We start from the raw sequence: 17,913 nt of genomic DNA on the forward strand, positions 1-17,913 counted from the left end.
GGACTAACCACTGCAAAGCCACAGGTGAACAGTTAATTTCTCAATTTGTGCATGGGACTAAACTACCGTTATGGTAACACTTTATTTGACGTGTTGTGAATAAGACAGTCATGACACCGTCATAAACATGACATAACCTGTCATGAACTTTAGTAAGTCTTCATAAATATTTATGACTGTTGTCATAAAGTGTCATTTGGTTAATCATGACACTTTTAATACAAAGTTGACATTATTTAAAATGTCTTTGTTATGACAATTTGACATTGACCATGAAATCATTATCTGACATAAATTTGTTATAAAAGTGTTACTGATTAAACTTAAAAAATGATATGGCTTTGTAGTTTAATCAGTTGGTTAATGTCAAGTTGTCATAACAAAGACGTTTTGAATAATGTCAACTTTGTACTCAAAGAGTCATGATTTACTGAATGACACTTTATGACAACTGTCATGAATATTCATGAAGACTTACTCATGTTCATGAGTTCAGGTGTTACGTCATGTTTATGACGGTGTTATGACAGTCTTATTCACAACCCGTCAAGTAAAGTGTTACCAAAGTTATTTTAAGTTCTGATTAGATTGGAGATTTGAAGAACATGAACAAAAACTGTTTTGAAGAGATGAAAGAACTTTAATTAAATATAGTGAAAGTCAAAAAGTTATTTTACACTCCAAGTTTCAAAATAATACAAAATCAACTTCATCATCTTTACAGTAGTTTCCTCTATACTATTCCTCCCCACTCTGATACTGCTAATAATTTTTAGGCTTACAAACACAAGCCTGAATGCAGACAAGCCCAGATAAATCAAATCAATGTTGTCAGACAAGTGCTCTGGATCTTACTTGTTTAGGCAAAACCCTTTACATTTATTTATTTATGTAGGCAACAACAGAAAAAAAAAGATCCTTCTGCTTTTAAGCATCACATTTCCCTTTTTCAAAAAGAAAATTCTGTTCTCTCATACATTTACACACCCACACGGTCACTCTCACATCTAACATGATGAGTGGTCTCTAGGCCCATGATTGAGATTAAATAAATAGGTGGCTCATTTCTTTTAAAGAGAAAGTCAAGGAAAGCAAAAACAAGATCTTACTAGGACAGCAAAGTAAAATAATAAAGTTTGTAAAAGCCTAAATAGCAGGGGAAAAGAAAGACAACATTTTTCCTTCATTTCTTTCAGGCCTTCATTAAGAAATGTTGATCCTAATTAAACTCAGTATCATTAAAGACAAGCAGAATTATAACATATTAAAAACTCTACATCTAAATAACACAACAAATTATGATAAATTGAACAAAAACAATACAGATGACAAATTAAAAAACATCCTAATGTGTTCATAATAAAAAGGTACACCATGGCTTATGTTAGCTTGATTGAAATTAGCAGTGGAAATATGGCTTTTACCAAACAGACATTGTTAGACAAAAACAAATTAATTTCAACAATAAGACAGTTTTTGTGGTTTAAACCATAGCCGGTTTGCTCCAACTTTTTAAATACGTTTCTTTCATCCCCATTTCTGATGACTTCAATTTAGGAAAGGGGGTGCTTCTGGTCAGAGAACATTTTATTACAAACAACTTTGCAAGTTACACAAGCAGTATAAGCACATATAAGTTGTAAGATTTTGAGTTTTATGTCCAAGTAATAATTTAACCAAGTTTTTGTTGGTGGCAAAAATCATCAGCCTGGGGGAAACAGACCAGATTTCATGTGCATTCAATGCTTCAGGCTTAAAAAAGAAATGTTGACATTAAACCAACTGTGACAAAAAGCTCATAATGGTAGCATCAGATATTTGTGTCAATCTGTGACAAGTTAACCATCCAACACATCGGATAAGACTGCTTAGTCAGACAAAACTTCAAAAAGGATTTTGGCAAAATAGTATAATTCAGTTAAGACTGTTTTAGCAGCACACACTACCGGGTTACAAAAAGTATTTTATTATTTTAAAAAGCAGCTGCTTGTGAAATTTCTTTAAGACATCTCACTGATAAAGTTTCCTGCACTGCAAAAAATGTCTTCCTTTATTCTAAGAAATGAAAAGTAGATGTAAGTGATTCGTAAACATGTGCAGAAGAAAGAGAAAAGTCAATAAATTATCCCAAAAAGTTGAATCTAAACAGCATATCTTATCACTGGTGTATAAAACGCTAGATTTAAATTTTTTTAGAGACACAAGATTTCAGTTTTGATAAAAGGCCAAGCTCAAGAAAACTTAATTGTTTATATCAAATCAGTTGTTGCAGAACAGTTCCTTATTGCCAGTCTTTTTATGCTATGCTTAAAATAACATCTCAATTTTAAAGTAAAGCCTAAAACTACTCATACCTAGGGCAGATTTATATTTAAAATAATTTTTTAATTTGACCAACATGTGTCTTTTGACTTAAAGAGGGCCAGACAAAGTTCTGGTAACCTCAGAGACTTGAAGTGCTTTACCAAATATAAATCATCTAATTTACTAACAGAAACATGCAGAAAGCTGATCAGCTGTTACATTTCATTGCTGCAGTGCTAATGATTTTTAAAATTAATCATTAAAAAAGCTATTCATAATTATCTACAAGCAACTTCTAATGCAATCTCAATCTGATATAGGCTGGCAAAACATTTGTTAATATTTTTTGAATATGCTGGAAAATTCTGCATTAAGACACATTAACAGCTTAAACAGCTTTGACAAACAGAAACAGAAACTATTTAGCAGAAGTAAAGACAGCTATACCAACAGGCGGAACAGTAATCATTAACTCAGGCCTTTCGTCTCTGAACATTAGCACTTATACCTTAACTTTATTCACTAAATTTATGGCACCATAATAGTGAGATTAATTAAAACGATGCAACATGTCATATAAACATCTTAAAATAGAAATGTTACCATGGTACACAACTTGTCAAAATCACACATGCAGTTTTGAAGGAATGGAAGATTTGTTTTATGTTTTCACTTCAGTGGTGGGTGTTTAAAAATAATCATAATAATAAAAAAACAGGCTTTTTAAATCTGAATGGCATTTTTTGCAGTGCAGCATGTATAGTAAGTCAGGCCATTGGCTTAATGTTCTCCTTTTGCCAATTAAACCTGGTCAGACGGCAAGCACCATAGACAGCAAAATTGGCCGGTTCATCCTGCGTAAAAACAACACAGCAAAACAAAACGACATAAAAAAAATTAAAAATGAATCTAATTCACACAAAACACTTGATAATGGCAGCAGTCCTTTAAGACATGGTTTCCCTCTTTAAAAAACTAATGTGTCTGAATTTAAAACTGAATTGGGTTAGATCAATTAGAACTGATGTTGGCAAATCATGATCACACCTGATGGAGAGGAGCTACATTCATTTGAAGTCTTTTCTCCTTAACCTTTTTTTTTTAAAAAAAGAAAATGTATCACATGAGAACTACAGAGAAGATGCATGAGACCAAAGCTAAAAGTAAACGTTTGAATTTTTCTGAACGGCTTATACATCAGCAGAACAATCAAAGTCCTTCAACTAAAACAATACAGTCGGGAGAGTGATGAATGGGCAGTTTTGGCAAAAAACAGAAGAGAAGGTATGTCTGTGAAGGTTTGGCTTGTCTGTGCTGACTGCATCAGGCCTGTATGAAAGCATCCTCATCACCATCAGGTCCTCTTCACATTATACTCCTTCACTGAAGACAAAACTCCATAAATAGAAAATTGCTCCTGTAGGTTACATTGAAAAGAAGGTCATCACATGTAGCACAAAAAAGAAAAAGAAAATCAATCTCTGAAGAGAGGAAGTGGATTTTGTCCAAAATACATTTTTTTGTGACCATGGAGAGTCATAATCTTGGATGTGGCAGTTCTCCTATAAAAGCATTACATTGTACAAAGATTTCTACAAACAGTTTTGCTGTTCTTCTTGTATTTTTGTGTTAGAAAGGGCCTGAGTTGGTTTTGTTCCTTCAGATCTGGATGGACACCTCCATCCCCAACCGGAGTCCATCTCGGAGCAAATCCTCCAGTGGGATCAGCGAGAGTGTGCTTGACTCATCTTATACCAACAAACACACACACACACAATCACTCGCTCACACCTTTACATGGGTGGGACGATCATTCCTGGGATTGCTGCAGGGTGGAGAGTAAAGTGGAGAGAAAGAGAGAGAGAGAGGGATGAGGGGTGGGTAGGGTGGAGAGAAAAAAACAGATTTTTCTTTTTAATTTTTCTCAGCATAGAAAAAAAAGTTTCCATTTCTACATTTGCATCACTATGTTTAACCATCTGTGCAGCTGTGTGACTGAAGTGACATTTTAACATCAATGGAAAAATAAATCAGCAAAATGAACTATGAGAGCATCACATACAATGAGCGTTGTTTGTCACACACACACACACACACACACATTTAATTATGTGCAGTTGTCCCTATTTAACTGCATGTTTGGATGTCTGCCTGGCATATTGCATCATTGCATGTGTTGTCCTAAAAGCTAGTGGACAGATGTTGATGCGCGAGAACAGAGCCCTGCCCAAAATGATATACTGTCATGTTTGCTTTAACGTTCATTACACTTTGTGAGACTGAAAAAATAAATAAATGTCGTATATAGTCTTAAAAGTACAGCGTGTTTAAATCTGAAAACGTGTGTAATAATCTAAAGTTACTTTAGATAATTACACACTCAAGAAAACTGCATGAATTTATTTTCAGCTTATTTTACTTTGAGGGCCCTAAATAAAAATTTAGTGTCACCTTCCGAAGTTAAGACTCTAATTTAGCAAAAAGAGTCAACATGTGTAATTTAAATTAAGTATAATTCCAGCTGTTCTGTGAAGGTGAAAATAAATGGATTCCAGATTTTTCAGGCCTTTTAAAATAAAACATTTGCGCTGTACCATTATGCGTTACTTTGTTTTGTTTTAGTACATTAAATCTGAATAAAATCTATTTAAGTTTGTGATTATAATGCAACAAAACGCTTGTTTTTGGAAATCACTTTTTCCATTTGCACAATGGAGGTCTCTACTCTGTAGCCAGGTGTTTTCTATTGATGAGCATCCACTGCCCTGCATGTTTTAGCTGCATCATAAAATAACTAAAAAAACATTTGCCTAAAGTTTATCATCAGCTCTGCAGAAGCTTTAAGGCACAATATGCTAAGAACCAGGAATGGGGATCATGGCTGGGAACCACCACGACAAATTTGAGGAAAAAATCCCCAATTTTTTTCTAAATAATTTTTCACATTGAGACTAAATGCAACTTGGAGGAAGTCGGAGACTTGGTGAAATGTGGTTGGATGTGCTGACAGCATCTATGGGCATGGGTTTCAGTGGGGAGGAGATGATTTCTGTGGTGTATTACATATTCAGCTGTCAAAAATGATGGAAGTGTGGACATCTTATTTTCATTTGTAAATTAAGTTGCTACTTTTGAAAGTTCATTAAGATGGCAATAGTAGCTCAGGGAGGGTGTGGAGGACATTCATCTTTTCAAAGATTATCTATCTCATAAAATACTGTCACACCACGATGACAGTTTTAACAAATACGTTAAAAAAAACCCCAAAAAACAGAATCTTTAAATAAAATTATACTGCAGCTTTAAAAGGTTGGGAACACATAAACTGACTGTTTGAAAACAAACTTTGGCTGTCCAAAGTTATACATTTTAGGTGAAGCAAGAAGAAAAACAAGAATAAAAGCCACAGGAGGTGAGTTCACAGCAGGCCAAGCAGAAAACATTCATAAACATGGGTGTGCTTTTATTCAAGACAGAAAATGCTGATGAACAAACTTCACAGTGACACAGAAGTAGACTTTTCCCTTTGAAATAGTTTAGTAAATTGTGTGCAGATGTTCGTGGTATCAATGGTGTTTCTACCATCTGTACAGAAGTGGAATTAAAGGAGGAAACTGAAGTAAGCAAAACACTAATTGTGAAGTAATGCTAACATCTAGCTACGATAAACATTTCTGAATCTGATATTTATTAAATTAGCTTGAATTCAACAATCTAATTAAAAACATGCCTAACTTTTGCTCCTTGAGGGACTAAAATCAGGCAATGCAGTGAAGATTGTTTAGACGTTAGCAGTTCTAGAAGGGAAATCTTCTACAAATTTCCAACTTCACAAACCAAAATCAAGCCTATCATCTACTCTGTAAGTATGCTTTCCTAAGATGATGGAAACAAAGATATTGCTGATCTGTTTTTTCTTCTGGAATCACCTCGCAGGTGTCATAGATAAAGAGCAACTTCACATTTTAGTTGCAGTTTGTTGTTAGAAAGTGTGTATTTGATGCAGTTGGTGTCAGATGTCAATACTTGAAAAACACACAACCTTATGTAACAAAATTTACACCCCTAAGTTATTCTTGTTAAAATAAAAAGGCCTAAAAAAGCAACTCCAACACCAGCAGGGCAAAACTCAACTCAATGTCTTGACTAAGTGTCGAGTTACTGTTGCAGTCATTGAGCGAGGCAGGTACACTGACAACACAAACTGTGGAAACTGTCGAACAGCTGTCATTGCTGATCACTTCCCTGTGAGCTGAACGTGTGAGATCACCCAGAGTGTGACAGAGAAAGAAGTGTGTGAGTGTGTGTGTTGCAGTAAGTGGGGTGTATTTCTTTTTTTCTTTTTTTTTTAGATGTGCTTTGAGGCTTCGCTTTGAGTTCCCACACCCCCACACATGCTCGCTCCACACGCACAGCTAAACAAAGTCAGCGATGTTGAGAAATAAATTCTCTGTGCCAAATGTCTGTTTCTGTCTTTGTAAATAACCAACTTCCTGCCTCTCTTCCCAGTGAGAGGAGAGGAAGGAGTTGTGAGACAGATGGTTAGATGTGTAATATGAGCTGATGAGTGAAGAGGAGGGGATACTGAGAGAGAATAAGGATGGAGGAAATTATTACGTACACAACATGAATGCAGCATCGTGCAAAAGTGTTCAAACCCCACATCTTACATTGCATTTTAATAAGATTTTATGTAGGGATGCAAGATATAAGATTATATATTTTAACAAAGCGTCACATTGCATCTCCATATCATTCCAAAGTTTCATATCTGTGCATCCCTAATTGAACACATAAAAAATAGTGCAGGAACTATGAAGTAGAAGGAAAAGTATACTGGGCTGTCAATATTTTTTACAAACAAAGAATTTTGTTGTGCATTTGTATTCAGCCCCCTAAAACAATACTTTGCAGAAGGAGGCCAAATGATTCAAATTTGGTCTCATCTCACCAGAATATGGTCTGTCAAATCTTGACTGAATCCCCTACATGAAAGGAAACTACAAACAGGACTTCAGGTTTAGTTATATCAATGCCTTTTTCTTCTTGCCACTGTTTTAGAAAAGTCTGATTAGTGGAGTGCATGAAGAGTAGTTTTTCTAAGCGAGCTCTGAATCTCTGATGCTCGTCTCCAATAAGCTGATTTATGTTGGCTGATTTATCTTTGCCTGATTTGTCAACTTAGGGGAATAGTCATGTCTTGGTCGGTTGATGCAGTTATGCAATAATCTATTTCTGGATAGATGAATTGAATAGTGGTCTATAGTTTCTACGATGTTTGGAATATTGTTGTATAGCTTCGCTGCATCACACCTTTATCTTTATATGATGCTGACTGCTCAAAAATTTTATCCAACAAACAAATTTTGAATACAAATGCAGTTCTAACTTCTCGGATTTTTAACTTATAAAAAAAACAATTTAACAATGTGCATACTTTCCTTTCCACTTCAAACTTATGTGTTACTTTGTGTTGCATAAAATCCCAACGAAATGCATTGGCAACTTGTTGAAATATTTGAAGCTAAGAAGCAAGAAACAAGAGTGAAAACTCAGTGAGTTAGTCAGAAGTTGCAGATGTATTCAGGCAACAAAGGGGACAGAAAGGCTGAGGAACATACTTCAGGTGAAGGCCAGGCCTTGTAGAGAGCCGGCTGATGAGTACTTGCTAGAGTCCACAAATGTTTGATCTGGTAGAAAAAGGCAGAGATGGAAGAATGGGACGGAAGGGATGATGAGAAAGGATAAACAAGAAATAAGAAATAACAAGATGAAAAGTTTGATAGTATCAAACACTGTAATCCAGTTGTTAATCACAAAATGAGTAACAAATTACCTCAAAGAAGAAAAGTCTTTTCAAATAACCATTAAGAGTACAGAACATCATCTCAACATCTGTGAACAGACAGTTTTTCCTCTGTTGCTCAGGGCCATGTGATTCTGCTAAACCGCACCGGTTCTGCTAAACATCACTGTCCATCTGATCTGAATGTTGTCTAATGTTCGTGCATTACGAGCAATACAAAGAAGACCCACTGCTGTTCAGACTGCTTTAAATAATCTGGATACAAACTGTACATGTCAAAAATGATTCTCAGCTGACAGTCTGAAAAAAAAAACAGCCTGGGAAACAAATATGGATGCCAGATGATGCTTTAATATTATTGTCAGATAAATCCCATGACGAAGGTGGGGGGTGATTTATTGGAGTTTGGAAGCACATGTACTATGTGCTCTGTGGGAAAGTCCAAAGAATTCATATTTTAACAAGAACAATCACAGAACGCTAAAAACACTCCTATTGATCATGTTTTCCATGCTTAAAAAGTGTGAAAAGTTAATTTCTGGAAAGCACTACAAACACGCATTATTGAAATAAATTAAGTATAATCAACTTGCTAACCCATTAAATCCAGTGTTCAAGTCAAAAATACATTTTATTAGTAGTGGCTCAGCAAATGCCTTGTTGTAAATGACTCCAAATGATAACAGGGACAAAAACGTCTTGATCAGGACAGTCCTACTGCAAAAGATGGATAAGGACGCACAAATCATGCAGCCTCAATTCCTCAAGTCTCCAAAGATAAAACTCGAGAGCTAACAAGAAAATGTAACACAATACGGAGAGAAGGGCTTATCTAACTATTATTCATGCCAGCAGCGTTTTGACGTTGTACGTAAGCTAAGTAATCCCTGTCTTGACCTGTAATGCAGATCCATGCTCAATCAGAATATCTTTGAAAAAAATATATTTTTCAGTGTTTCATTCTAAAAATTTAAACTTTCTTATTGATTCAGAGACGTCTGACTGACTGATAAGGAAAATCCAGAATTTATGTTGTAACATAGGCGGCTACTAAAAGACACCGTCCATAAAGAATCCATAAAGAATATAAAACCTCCAGCAGTTCCTACTGTAAAAAGTGGTTTATTCAAACATATTCATGGAAAATTTATTGGAAGGAGAATCTGTAGTAAAACGTACATGGATGACAGAAAACAATAAATCAGATTATATTTTCTAATTTGCACTTTTGAGTGGTTCACGTCGTTATTCCAGTTGGGTGTGTGAAGTCACTGTAGAACCAGAGGGAATATTAAAAAAGTCTGACTCTCCTATTTTTATTTTATAGTATTATTTCATTTAAATATCAAACTACCAGAGTCAGCAACCTTTACCACAATCAGAGCCACTGCGGTAAATTTTCTTTGCCTTTCACTCAGCTAAACGAAATTTGCTATGTAACATTTTCATATCTACTTTAGATTTGTTTTAATGTTTAAATTAAATAACATTTTTATTGTTTTTAAAATAAAGGGAACTATCCAATTTTAAATAAAATGAATTAATACATTTTCTTCAGGTTCAAATTTTATAGAAAATGAAAAAAGTAAAAAATGGAAAGGAGTTTTTAATCAAAAGACTAAAAATTCTTTATAAAAAAGGATATTCCTTACATCGTGCTTTAGCAGAAAAAACTTTTATTAACTTCACATTTTAATATATTACTTCATTATTTTACTTTGTGGCCAAAGTTATTTGGCCATAAAGACAACTAGTCTGGAGAAACTAGAAAGGCACAAAGTTTAAGCAGAAGCAGCAGTTTTTGAACTGAATTACTGAAATATTTCATTTTGACGTTATTCTAATTTATCAAGACATGAGAACTGAGAGCTGTTTTAAAGGAATCTGTCATCCAAACCTTCAGGAATAATTGTTTTTAGAAGGAAAAGCAATAACACACAAACATATTATGTACAAAACATTTTCACATATGCCTCCACCTCGAATCGGACCAGCGTGGTCAGTTACCTTGAAGTCCGTTGCCATTGGCACTAGTGCAGGAAGGAGGAGGAGAGGACGATGGCCTCACCACCGGCGCAAAGGCGGACTTCTGTTTGACGGCCGCTGACACCATGTTGGCCGGGGAGAAGGAGAAAACCCCAGAAGAAGAAGAACAGTTGGAGGGAAGAGATGTGGATGAGGCCATAGTGGGACTGGATGGAACAACTGATGGAGGACAAAAAGAACCAATGAGAAATGGAGATAGATTCTGAATGCTTTAGAAATCTAAACTGCAACATATTTTGTGGTTAAAATAAAAAGATTACACATGACTTAAGAGATAAAAAATGTATTGATGCGAGTTTTCTCTCTGACAGTTTCTAATTTGTTAAGCGTCCTCCCATGAGCCTCATTAAAGCCCTCTGAACAGCTTGTCAATTTTTGTTATTTAGAAACAACATGTTTCATCACAACACTTGAGCTTAATCTTCTATCTAAGTTTTTTTTTTTTACAAATATCTCTACAGATGTATCCAATTACACCTTCATAATAAAATATTTACAACATTTTCAAGTTATCATCATCTGTAAGTTGAACAAACATAAAGTTCTCACATAAATAAACCTGTTAGTTTAGCCTCTTCTCATCACAATCATCTATTTTTATACCAGTTAAACCTTTAAAGGCACATTTCCTTGAGACACTCCTTCCTATTGTACTTTTTGCATTTATCAAATCATTCTCTCCTCGTTCTTCCAGTCTATTAAACAGGAATTTGGTGAAATGAAACAACAAAAAGAGAGAATGCTTGACTTTTAGATAAAATAGAGCAATGAGTTGATGCTTGATTGAATACTTTGCAGGATTAAACCCCATCGGGAATCTATATATTTTACTTGTGTTGAGACGTGTGCATCCACAACAGTTTGCCTGTTTATTATAATGTGTTGAGTGGACAATGAATGTGTGCACTGACTAGCATAAGGCGAGTTGGCGGCGGAGCCGTTGAGGAAAGTGGGCGAGCCTCCGAGGTTGGTCATGCCACCGTTGTTAGCGTAGCCGTTCATGGTGCTGCTGACTGAGGTGTAGCTGGTCTGCTGAGGTGTAGAGCTGGGCACATAACCATGAGGTGACACACTACTGCTGCTGCGCACAAACCCTGCAATAAATACCAATATAATGGAACATTGGAGGACAGTAAAAAAAGTGTTGCTGATGAGGTAAAGCTTGTTGCTTGGTGTAGTTTCCTGATTGCAGAGATTAATATTGGAAATCAGATTAAACAACCAGATTTAGATTCATTCTAATTTGATCCCAATTAAGTCAATCAATTATTTACACCTAATTAGTAAAAAGTTGGCTGGCTGATAGTATGAGGGCATTAACTCTGCAGAAATCCCGTCTTCATAGTATCTATATATCTATATCTATATACATATTGATTAAAATTATTTCTATGTTTACTGTTTCTTTACACAGAGTCAATGTAGATCATTTCAATGACCTTTCAAAAGGAGGAGTATTATATCTCTGCTAATTTCCACCTGCATAATCTGTAATCAAGTATGATTTAGCAAATTATGAATTGGTGAAAAGCCAGTATAAAAATGAATTACATTTCTGTCTACATGGTTTGAACTGTGCCATGTGAAAAGTGTAAATGTGTACCCTGATTGGCTTGTGACGGTTCTGAGACGTTGACGGACAGCTGTCCAGTGAAGGAGTTCACTCCCATCATGCCTGTGTGCGTCGAGCCGGAGAGCTGGGTGTGTGTTCGTGGAACGCTGTAGAGAGCTTCTGCGATGTCCGCTGCTCGTTTCAGGATGATCTCCTGTTAAAAATGCATCCATGATACCAGTTTTAGATTTCTTCCTGTTTCCAAGGGGACAGCTGTTAGGGTGTTAGGGTATGTACCTGGTTGTTATGAGGCAAACCGTAGAGGGCTTCCACCAGATCCGCTGCTCTTTTCAGAATAACCTCCTGTGAAAAATAGAAAGAAAATGAGAAAATATCTGAATAATAATTATTTGCTTGAAGCTCAATCTTATTTAAAACATCGAGTGCCATTTGCGTTTTTCATCCCTTTCTGTCTTAAACTATCTCTTCATGATAAACAAATTGCACTTCACTCCTTTTAAAATGTAGATGATCGTCTGCCAACCTGAGTGCTTTTATGCAGCTTAACATCATCTTAAAGTGACAGGTATTTAAAATTAAATCTAAAGTCAATCTAGACTGCAAAAAGTTTCTTGGAAGCTCATCTGCAAATTCAAAAAAGCCCTTAGAGATCCCATAAAAGGCCATTTGATCATAAAATGCTTTGTCTTTTTTACTCATCTCTTCAAAAGCAGGTTGAGAGTCCTTGATATCATTTCCTGTTCTCTTTTACCAATCAGTTAATAAAAAAAAACAACCCTAAACCAATCAAATATACACATGTTAAATTTTTTGTGCCAGCCTTGTAATCTCCACAGCTTTTTTAATATGCGTTTGTGATTCCTTTCACCTTTTCCTCCATCCATTTCTTTGTCCCCTCCTGCCTTATCTATCCTCTCCACAAAGTTCAAGTTCTGCTGTTCTCGTCCTCCATGGTTGTTACCTTTATTATTTCTCTCCTCTCCTCTGACGGCCCGCCCCGAGGTCTAAGGTGTCTTGTTTAACAGTTAATGTGTTGTCGTTTTCACAGCATGAGGTGACAGAGAGAAAATTACTCTATACTTCGCAGAGTTAACCTGCACTGTGTGACACTCTCACACATGCTTCGCCGCATGTGTGCTCTCCTGTGAGTTTGTGGCGGTGGAACATATTGCCTTTCCATCAGTGCGTGTACATGTGTGTGTGTGTGCGTGTGTGTGAGGATATGAAAGGTCGAACAGCCAGTCAGCAGATCTTATGTGCCTGTCAACTGAGCTAAATTCAATCTTTTACAGATTATTATGTTCTTGCTGCCTCTCTGTTAACCTCTCATTATTAGGGCTAGCAAGCTGAACCACTCACATACACACACACACGCACGCACACCCACACACGCACACACACACGCATGCATACATATACACACACAGAAACCCGATCCCGGGCGTTGAAGTGGTTCCGGTAAAGCCAGTCACTGATAAACGGGAAGGAAAGATGATCCTCTGGTAACATCATCATCATCAGGTCTGCAGTTTTGTGGAGCTGCATCATTCAAATCTTTTTACTGGCCAATGCATTGCACTTGGACTTTTTTCATTTTTATCTGTTATTTAAAGAGAAAATCCATCAGCTAATTAATCTCTTACATGTGTATTTGTAAATAAGAAACATTGTTTAGAAGGAAATATCTAGTTTTAGTTCCACATTTAGAATATTGTCTCTAATTTATAATCCCTTAATTGTCCTCCATAATGGAGATGAAGTTACTCCCAGCTGCATTGTGTTTATGCAACTTTGAATGGAAAAAAAGATTACATTCTGGCCTGTATTTTATGTTTTAGAGATGATTAAATAAAAAAATATCTGCAGCAAACAAGAAAACATACACTGCAAAACCAAAACTGAACAAATGTTTAAAAAATTTGTGATTCAGACAATCTTTTTCCATTTGAATTAGAAACATTTTTCCACAAAAATGCATGCTAACCATGTCAATGTAGCATCGTTCAGATATTATTCCAGACATTTATTTGAAAAAAACAAATGAAACAATTATTCTATAGTTTTAATCTCTGCTTCTTATTTATTTATTTTTTAATTTAGCGGCTGTTTACTTGTCTTTCACAACTTTTATCTCAATGTGCTAATTTTCCTAACTATTTCAGTCCATTTTGTATAACCTTTCTTTCCCTTTACTGTGAACTGTCTCAGGAAAATATGGAGAGAACTGAGTCAGACAGAAAAGACATTTTATTGGAAGAGAGAAAAGACTCACAGGAGTTGTCAAGGTGCTTTTAATGTCTGATTTATGAGCTGTGCTAAAATGATAACCATGCAATATCCACACACACATGCTGTATGCATTATGACCAGGAAACATTGGGCTGAGTATCTGTTGGGGTCACATGTGTGTGTAACGTGCATGTGCCTAACAAGCACATACATGACACATATGTGACTTATTTCTCCCTAATGCTGGTACATTAGCAGCTTGATCCGCATCTAATGGGCCATTAGGGATGCCGTACATGGAGGGTCACCCTTCCCATAGATATGATGTCATGCTTTTCACGTGGGACACAATTACACACATAGGAAGCGGTATCGACATGTGTCCACAAATTTTCTTTGGACATCATCTCTGTGTTGTTAGATGGTGGTTTCAGATTTCATTGCCTCTCCCTGGTGGTGAAGTCGATTTAAGTGCATGAGAGTCACACACTCATACATCTCAGCACTACATGTATGTTGGAAAGTTTCATGTTCAGTATATATTGACGCATCACCTGCATTACTCACACTCATCCAGGATTACTCATCTTGGTGATGCCAATGATGTGACCTCGTGAAGGTATGACATCAGTAAAATGAGGTGCATAGCGATGTCAGCTGCATGAGTCACATAAAGAAACCACCCATCTCTAACGGATAATTTTTTTCTGCTGATGCTACTTTGTTGAAACACCACTCATCAGTGGTCTACCTATAGTGAGTTTATTGGTTTTGTCTCCAGTCTCTCTATCTACTAGACTTTAGTCCCAGTTTTGACTCTGTATGTTCAGTGACAGCTCACAGTGTTCTTCCACATCAGAGTTTATTACTTTTGTTGTGATGGATTATTTCAATGTTTCCAAGTTCTCAAGAAAAACCTTACAGTTGGTTGAAATTAATGTTAATTGTTGTTAGTTTTAAAAATTCTCACTTTTATTGTTCTGGTATTTAGCTGACAGAAATAAAATCCCTGCAGCCCTAGAAGAGGAAACGTTTTGTCTGATTTATACCGCAAGAGAAAGAAACTCTTATGTGTAACATGTAAACATCTGGTTACATCTGTATCTGAGCATATTAACATTGGAACTATTTAGGTAAAAATATTTGGCGACACTTGATTATGTATCTGCTTCTTAAAACAGCTTCCCACTTCACTGTGAAATATTTTAACAGCTACATCAGGGGTCTCAAACTCCAGTCCTCGAGGGCCGCAGCCCTGCAACTTTTAGATGTGCCTCTGCTGCAGCACACCTGAATAGAATAATTAAGGCTCTGGAGAACTGATCTACACAAGGTGGAGGTAATTAAGCCATTTCATTCCAGTGTTTTGTACCTGTGGCACATCTAAAAACTGTAGGACTGCGGCCCTCGAGGACTGGAGTTTGAGATCCCTGAGCTGCATGAACCAAGTGTCGAACCAGAGGATCAGATGAGTAGTTGCAATATTCTGTCCTATATGTTAATCTCAGCAGGTTTTTCTTTGAATGCAAAGCTTCTTCAAAACGTCACTGTGTCCCAGTATAAAAACAGAGAGTAGCACAGGGTAAGGTGCAAACTGTATGTGTCAGATATGGATGGATGCTGAGGAGATCACAGTGACACAAACTGGCAGCTGAACTAGTGCCTGCCTGTGTGTGTTGCCAGTAAAATCCCCTGAATGTTCATTGAACAATTATAGAATCGGCTGTTCACTGGTAATCCTCTCTCACACTCCACTGCTCCGTCTGTCTGTCGTCTGTGTGGTGCCGCCAACACACTCAGAAATTATACATTGACTGGTTGACACTCGACAAGCAGCCAAAACTGCATTTGATGCCAGTGAACAGAATCACATATTCCAACTATTTCACACTAAACAAAACCAGAAAAAAAAAAGAATCAAAATACTGTTGCAATACTGCTATAACAGTTACAGTTCTCCTTTCTAATACCTTCACAAAAAACATCTAAAAGCAATACTGTGTTTGGGTCCAGTTGTAGTCATCATTCAAACACGGGGAAAACCTGATCCCTGATCGATTTTTGTATTTACAGCAGCATGACTATTCTCATTGTGGCTTTGCCTGGAAATATCTTGGGTGACATCATGTTGCTCAAAATAAAATTCACAATGGGAGAAAAAAGAAAAAAAAAAAAACATGAACCAGAAGGATACTTCACAAATGCAAGAAACTACAAGCTTCAAATGCAAGATTAGGATTTTATTCTGTTAGTTGTGCCAATTTCTGCAGTGCATTCTTATACTGAACTCCAAAGTTCAAAACCTGAAACCATTTTCTGCAATAAGTAAGGATTTAATTAAAACCACAGCTAACCTGTGGAATCAACAAACCCCTTAAATAGAACCTGCATAATAACACGAGGTAAAAGTTTAAAATATCTTGAGAATCCATGATAAATGAAACAGATCAAACATGGTGCAGTGGTGAATCTTTCCAAGAGTTTTCTGCCTATCAAAATTAACAGCAACTTAACCAAAATACTGTAAAACAGTTGATCAAAAAGATCACAAATGACTTGCATGTCAAAAGAACGACGTCTTTCTTGGCGGATTAATGAGAAAAAATGGGAATGTTTTAGAAAGTGTTGTTACATCCAGCATAAAAAAAATACATAGCATTACAAAAAAAGAGAATATCATGGATAGATACAACAGATTAATATGCTGGTACCAGTATGATGATCTGGTCCAGCTGTACTTCTTTAGGACCTAAATGACTTACCTTAATTTATGGAACGATGAATAACGCTCCCTACCTTGAGGAGAACGTCTCCACTTTACTTTGCAAAATAAATGAACTCACTTCATTGTACATTAGTTGTGACTTTAAACTGTCCGTTCACAGTTAAACGCACTGCATTGTGGGTGAATCTAAACAATTTATACATTTATTTATTTGCCTTGTTGCTGCTGCTGAAACAAATAGTCATAAAGTTTTATGGGGGCAATTACCTTTTTAAACTGGAATATGTTGGTTTGGATTATGTTTATTTCTCAGTAAGGGGCCAATCTGATAACTTGACTGGAAAGTATGATCATGTTTTCTAAGAGTGCGTACTCTGTGCACAACAATGGGGTTGCTTCTTCTCTCTAACTACTAACATATAAACATTTAAACGCAAGAAAAATTGGCAGAACTGATAGAGATGTTTTATTTTTTCTGACAGTGAGTTTTAATTTCACACCCTGAAGGAAAGGAGAGCCCCATCAGTGAGAAAAACAAACCCTGGCCACGTATATATAAATAAAAAATCAGTAAGGACATAGGGTTTACATTTCTGCAGATGCAGAAACATTTACATTATTGTTTTTACAGACCGTTTTGGTGTGTTCTGTGTTGCACACATTCCCACAATCATGATGTACGCTGTGTGCAATTGATAACACATGTGGACGGATGCAGGGTGTTGGCACGACTGTGTTGACATCAGAGCATCAACACATCATCACATCATGACCAGCGCCCATTATTTCATGAAGTCACACCAAAGACAGCCTTTCTTGGTCCAGCTCCAAAACAAAAAGGAGTCATTCAGCAGCAGCTGTTTCAGGAGACCGCCAAGTCTCCCCTCTACCTCTCCCAAAAATTTTAATTTCAATCAGGTTACCGAGCCCTCACATGAAAACAGCCGCACCATGAGGAGAGTCCTCCTGCATGTACAGATCACGATGGTGGAGTTTGGTATCAAAGCACAACTCATCGTTTGTTGTTAATTATTTACATCTGCTGATCTTCTTAACACTTTGTTTGAATTTCAGCCAACGAACAAATAATCAAATATGACTCTCTGATCTGGAAAAGAATCAATCGCTCTGTTTTTATGAAGGCCTAACCCTAATCCTATCCCTACCCTACCCTAACTGAGAGTTCATCTAGAGGTAAACATACAATCCACTTGAGATTTGATGCTTAGC

At 36.4% G+C, this 17,913-nt stretch overlaps 1 protein-coding gene across 2 annotated transcripts in view; it reads right to left on the minus strand.

Annotated features, from left to right (window-relative positions):
• Positions 1–649: 649 nt before the first annotated feature.
• The window catches only part of LOC122844568 (transcription factor COE1-A-like), a 99,626-nt gene continuing 82,362 nt past the window's right edge, over positions 650–17,913 (minus strand). The window contains exons 12-17 of one of the 2 annotated variants that reach the window (XM_044140160.1): positions 12,006–12,071; positions 11,760–11,922; positions 11,068–11,250; positions 10,118–10,315; positions 7,926–7,994; positions 650–4,129 (exon numbers count right to left, since the gene is read on the minus strand). In XM_044140160.1, the coding sequence (XP_043996095.1) occupies positions 7,927–7,994; positions 10,118–10,315; positions 11,068–11,250; positions 11,760–11,922; positions 12,006–12,071 (678 nt within the window). In that variant the 3' untranslated portion in view covers positions 650–4,129; position 7,926. The remainder of the gene's footprint in view (positions 4,130–7,925; positions 7,995–10,117; positions 10,316–11,067; positions 11,251–11,759; positions 11,923–12,005; positions 12,072–17,913) is intronic. The other variant, XM_044140161.1, reaches the window with a different exon arrangement.

The sequence above is a fragment of the Gambusia affinis genome, linkage group LG15 (genome assembly GCF_019740435.1).
Source record: "Gambusia affinis linkage group LG15, SWU_Gaff_1.0, whole genome shotgun sequence".
NCBI lineage: Eukaryota > Metazoa > Chordata > Actinopteri > Cyprinodontiformes > Poeciliidae > Gambusia > Gambusia affinis.